The sequence below is a fragment of the Cannabis sativa genome, chromosome 8, assembly GCF_029168945.1.
Source record: "Cannabis sativa cultivar Pink pepper isolate KNU-18-1 chromosome 8, ASM2916894v1, whole genome shotgun sequence".
Lineage (NCBI taxonomy): Eukaryota > Viridiplantae > Streptophyta > Magnoliopsida > Rosales > Cannabaceae > Cannabis > Cannabis sativa.
The window spans coordinates 10,558,788-10,564,541 of record NC_083608.1 but is presented as its reverse complement, the minus strand read 5'-3'; the positions used below and the strand labels follow the sequence as shown (position 1 = coordinate 10,564,541).

The 5,754-nt window shown below is 41.2% G+C and overlaps 1 protein-coding gene across 1 annotated transcript; it reads left to right on the top strand.

The window, feature by feature from the left end:
• Positions 1 to 1,212: 1,212 nt before the first annotated feature.
• On the top strand, positions 1,213 to 4,420 carry LOC133030142 (uncharacterized). The gene is made up of 2 exons (XM_061102373.1): positions 1,213 to 1,563; positions 2,543 to 4,420. The coding sequence occupies exon 2, from the start codon at positions 2,576 to 2,578 to the stop codon at positions 3,902 to 3,904; it is 1,329 nt and encodes a 442-aa protein (XP_060958356.1). The 5' UTR covers positions 1,213 to 1,563; positions 2,543 to 2,575; the 3' UTR covers positions 3,905 to 4,420.
• Positions 4,421 to 5,754: the final 1,334 nt, after the last annotated feature.

Here is a 5,754-nt window from a genome sequence, read left to right as displayed (position 1 = left end):
CCATGTTCAAGGATGCTTATGAGTTTGCTAGACGGTGTGATAGATGCCAACGGGTTGGTAATATTTCTGCCCGAAATGAGATGCCTTTGCAAGTTATCCTCGAGGTAGAGTTGTTTGATGTTTGGGGCATCGATTTCATGGGACCCTTTCCCCCATCCTTTGGAAATTTATTCATTTTGGTGGCTGTAGATTATGTGTCAAAATGGGTGGAAGCAATTGCAAGTCCCACCAATGACTAAGGTGGTGATGAAATTTCTACACAAGAATGTCTTCACTCGTTTTGGGACTCCAAGAGCTCTCATTAGTGATGAGGGAACTCATTTTGTTAACAAAGTGTTGGCGGCTCTTTTGGCTAAGTATAGTGTCAAGCACAAGATAGCTACAACTTACCATCCTCAAACAAATGGCCAAGCGGAGATTTCCAATCGAGAAATCAAAGGAATTTTGGAGAAAGTGGTGAATCCTACTCGAAAAGATTGGTCTCAACGGTTGGATGATGCTCTTTGGGCCTATAGAACCGCTTTCAAAACTCCTTTGGGCATGTCTCCTTACCGTTTAGTTTATGGTAAGGCTTGTCATTTGCCCGTTGAATTGGAACACAAAGCTTATTGGGCCACGAAGAAGTTGAATATGGATCTCCAAGCGGCGGGGGAAGCTCGAAAGTTACAATTGAATGAGCTTGAGGAAATGAGGTTGTTTTCGTATGAGAATGCCAAACTTTATAAAGAAAATACCAAGAAGTGGCATGACAAAAGAATTCAACCTCGAGTGTTTGAGAAAGGGCAGCGAGTTTTGCTTTTTAACTCGCGGTTGAGGTTATTTCCGGGCAAATTGAAGTCTCGTTGGTCGGGCCCATTCACCATAACCAAAGTTTATCCTCATGGAGCTGTGGATGTTTGTAATGAGCAATCCGGAAAGGAATTTAAAGTGAATGGGCAGCGTCTAAAGCATTATCTTGGTGGTGAGGTCGATCGAGCAAAAACCTCAATCACTTTGGAGGATGCATGAAGCGGAAGGTGGTTGGGTTGCCTTGTGTTCGAATTGTCAATTCTATTTTTAGGCAACCCAATGTTGGAAAAAGAACAAGTATTGTAAATATTTTTGAAAAAAAAAACAAAACAAAAAAAAACAAAAAAAAGAAAAGAAAAAAAAAGAAAAAATGAATGAAAAAAAAGAAAAGGAAAAAAAAAAGTATATATTTCTTCATTTTCCTTTATTTTTATTTTATTTAAATTTTTGTTCATTTTTCTTTTAGGTGTTTGGGTGGATTTTACACTTGGTTTGATGTTTCAGGTGGTTTTGGAACACAATTTGGAGCCTTGGAGGTGATTTGGAAGTTTAGAGATTTTGCTAAATTTTTTATGGACTTTTGCTGCAGCATTTTTGTGAAGCACAAAAGGAATTTTCGTTCATGTGGAGAACTTCCGCCCGCTGCAGCATTTTTTTAGCAAAATTTTAGCAAAAGTAATACATGTTCAAAGAGCACTCAGCAAGATTTTTGCTGAACTTTTGTGGAAATTTTGCTACAGCAGGCGTAATATCACTCACATTACGAGAGGAAAGGTCCATCTATTACATATTACTCCTATTTTACTTATATATATATTTATATTATTATAAAAAAAAACAGAGATTTTTTTTATATATTAATATTATATTTTTTTTTATCTATCCTATTATTACATAAAAAAAAAAATTAATTTCAGCCCTAACCCGACTTTCCCCAGCCCCGTCCACCATTTTGCTCGACTTCACCCTACGACCAGAAACCATACACTCCCCAGCCCCCACCTTCTTCCTCCTGCCCAGAAAACTGAGCCACCGTCCGACCACCCCATCGCCTCCTCGCCACCACCCGACCACCTCTGTTAACCTCCAGTTCGACCCCGTCCACACCAGAAAACCACCTTTCACCTCTACCCCTGCTTCGATTCTCCAGACCAGACCGCACCCCACGACCAGCCGTTCCTCTCCAATCGCCGCCCCACCTCCGTCCCCCAGTCCGGCGAACCCAGCTTCAGCCGAGTCGAACCCGACTCCCCTCCAGAGGCTATCCGCCCCTTGCTCCGATTTCTCCAGAACCTCACTTCACCAGACCCGACCCCCCTCTCTTTGACCACCGTCCCTCACCCCGTCTCCAGTAGTCCAAAACCACCATTTTTAGTTGGTGACTGTTGAGTGGGAGGAGCTTCCACATTGTGCCGACTTTGGCATTGCATTCCTTGGATTTTTGTTGTGGTATGATCATTTTCTTTTATTTTGGTTGGTGATATTGTTGGGATAGAATTCTGCTCTAACTTATTGTGACAATAATATTGAAAGTTCTGCCCAAATTTGCGTCATGATGATAATTTTAGTGTTGGGTGATTGCATTTTGAGACTCTATGATGTTTAGAGGATTGCATATTCTGATTTTGAGTCTATTGGTGGATATTCAAGTTGAATGATTATTATTGTCACTGAAATGTGTTGATAGAATGCTGAACGTGATGTGATTAATTTTGGTGAATAATATTCTGTTGAGTTGTGCATTGTTTAGCAGATATTTTCGAGCTTATTATTGTGAGATTGAGCCATGGCAACCACCAAATCCAAATCGCGTAAGCGTAAAGCTCCGGCCAACACATCACCCACACCTCCACCACAACAACCAAGCCACCCAAACCCACCAACCCTTGCCTTGCCTTCCTCCGCCACACACTCACCACCCCGTACTCGTCCCCGTAAGGCCTCCTCACCTAAACCCAAAGCTACAACCGCCAAAGCCGCTCCCTCAACCTCCAAGGGCCAACCCAAGCCTAAGCGCACCACTTCCACATTTCCACCACCTAAACAGAACCCCACTACTCGTCCTAAAGCCAAAGCCGACCCCGTCCGTCATCAATTGCGGTTTGAGATATTACGAACCCGCAGCCAGTTGGCCGAGCGCGGCTTTCTCCCTGCCCCGGAAGCTTTACCTGCATATATTACCAATTTGATTGCGGAGCACAAGTGGGAGAAATTTTGTGCAATTCCTAAGCCTGCTGTTGCCTTGGTTGCCCCTGCATTTTATGCTGCACTTGATCCAAAGTATCCTGATGTCGTTAGAGTAAGGGGTCAGAGTGTCCCCTTTTCTCCTGATGTGATTAACGACTTATATGGATTGAGAGCTCCGCTTGAGGATGAGTTTGCTCTTTGGAGGATTAACCCAGCTTCTATTCCATATGACGCCGTGCTTCGTGCTGTTGCTCACCCGGGTTCTGAATGGTCTATCTCGTCTTCCGGCCACCGCACCTTGTTACACTCATCTCTACGGCCTGAAGCGAGTGTTTGGCTTGCTTTTATTAAGTGCTCTTTGATGCCCACAACACATGACACCACAGTGAGCCAAACACGCCTCTGTTTATTGTATTGCATCCTGGCAGGCAAGAAAATAAATGTGGGCAAGATCATTTATGAGGAAATTTGGAAGTGTTTTCAGAAAAAAGGCGGCAAGTTATTTTTCCCAGCTCTCATCACTCAGATTTGCCTAGCGGGTAATGCCGCTATTGGGGACGATGAAGAACTTCTAAGAGAGCGGATCAACATTGATTTGGTCTCAATTCAGCGTGTTGCCACTCATTGCACACCCTCGACTGCTCCTCCCAAACGTCACCAGCCATCTAGCAGTCAGACGACTTCCGCCAATCTTCCTCGCACTCAGCACGAACAAATCATGGATCGCCTAGCACACCTTGAGGAGAAGCAACTTACCTACTTTCGCTATGTTCAGGCGCGTGACACTGCATTAGCAAAATCTCTAAAGCGAATGGCGCCAAGGCCGATAGTTGACTTCCCAGTGTTCCCACAAGAAGTGTTTGCTCGATGGGCTGATCCAGAAGCTCCGGAAGACTCTAGCGCTTCAGAGGATGACCCCGAGGGATAGACAGAGGGAGTACTTTTTTTCTTTCAGCTTCAGTATTTATTTTTCAATTGTCTTTTCTATTTGTGTTCTTGTTTTTTCTGTTATAGTTGTTGTTGTTTGTCTTGTTGTCTTATGTTCGGGTGGTATCTTGTCTTTGTTAGTGTTGCCTAGGGGGGCTCGATGACGATGTCGTGTTTCCACTTAGTTCTTGAAACTGAATGTTTTTCTTTTTGAGTTTTAAGCTGCCTGTTTTAAGTTAACATGTTGGTTGCCCTTCGTTGTTGAAAGTTTGCCTCTCTTGATTGTGCTCATAGCTTGACTAAATGGTTTGTGTCACTAATTAGTTTGAACTAAACCTTTGTGAGAGTTTAAGTCTCTAGAATTACTTAGCAATTTTTCCTTGAGGCGAAATCCTAGACATCCCTACCCCGAGGAAGTGATATAGGCCATGTTTGGAACGTTTGAACCTTGAAGCCTCCCCTTGAATATTTTATCCCTAGTTTTTCCCCTTTGAGCTTGATATTCACATTTTCTTTTCTTCGCCACTACATAGCCTAGCTAGACATAAATTCTCTTTTTCACCTCACCCCAAGACGCATTGGTCTTTATAAGATACTAATTTTTATTGCATATTTGGGAGTTGTGGGGAGCGTAGTGAGTGAGTGTCAATTGGGTGAGTATTTGCCAATTTTCTTTTTCTCTTTTTCTAAACATTGAGGACAATGTTGTTCTTTAAGTTTGGGGGGGGGGAGTGGTTCTCACCTTTATTGTTATCTTGCTATCTAGCTAGTTTATGTCATCTTATTTAGTTTATATAAGTTTATTATTCAAAAAAAAAAATTGTACTTAGAATTGTCCCCCCTTTCTTGAAAAAAAAAGAGAGATCAAAGTCAAAAATAAGTTTGGGGGTGCCAAAAAAAAAAAAATATGCATGTAGATATATATATATATTAGAAATTAAAGCTAGTGGCAAGAGTTATATGTGGTTTGTGGGGTTTCTTAAGGGAAAAATTTATTGTGCATTGCTTAGGTCCTATAAAGATCAATGTGTTTAGGGTGGTTCGAACCGAAACTAATTTTCCTTATCTTACCTTCACCCTAGCCTATCATTACAAGCTTGGCAAAGTCCTATTGATCCTTGGAGTGGTGTGTGTCTACATTAGTGGAGAGGAAGTTGTTAGGTAACCTATGGAGGCATCATTTGAACTTGAGGACCAATGTTTAGTTTACATGTTAGTTGATCGAAATTGTTTAGGAAAAGCTATGCTTAAAAAAAAAAGAGAGAGGAGCACTTGACACCTATTTTGGGCAGCGGCATTTAAACTTAAAGAATTTGGTTTAACGCTTGAGCAAGATCTTCATTCAGTTGCCTTTTGCAAAACATTATTCCTGAGAGCTATTTCCCCTAGGTGTGTGCATTGACAAGACAAGTTGCATCCTGTTTTTGTTTTTGTTGAATATCTTTGTTCAGTTCAGTGACGTTTGTTTTGAAATTCTGTGGGTTGTTTGTTGTTCTAGTTTGTGTGGTTTTGTTCTCATCACTCGAGGACGAGCAATGTCATAAGTTTGGGGGTATTTGATAACTCTTGAGTAAAGAGTTATTTGATATCACTTTAAGCATTTTTTTATGTAATTGTGCGTCATGTAAATTATGTTTGTCTCTTAATTTGTGAAAGTTTCAGTGATTTATGTCTTTGTGTGTATTTTGAAGTTGTTAGTTAAAATCAATAACTCTTGTGCATAAATTGGCAAAGAAAATAGCAAGTTAGTCATGTTCTTAATTTTGCTGAAATTCTGTGAAGTTTTTGCCGCAAAGAAATGATTTGTGGCTGATGTGTTTTATTTTCTTAGAAAAAGGGTGAGTTGGCATT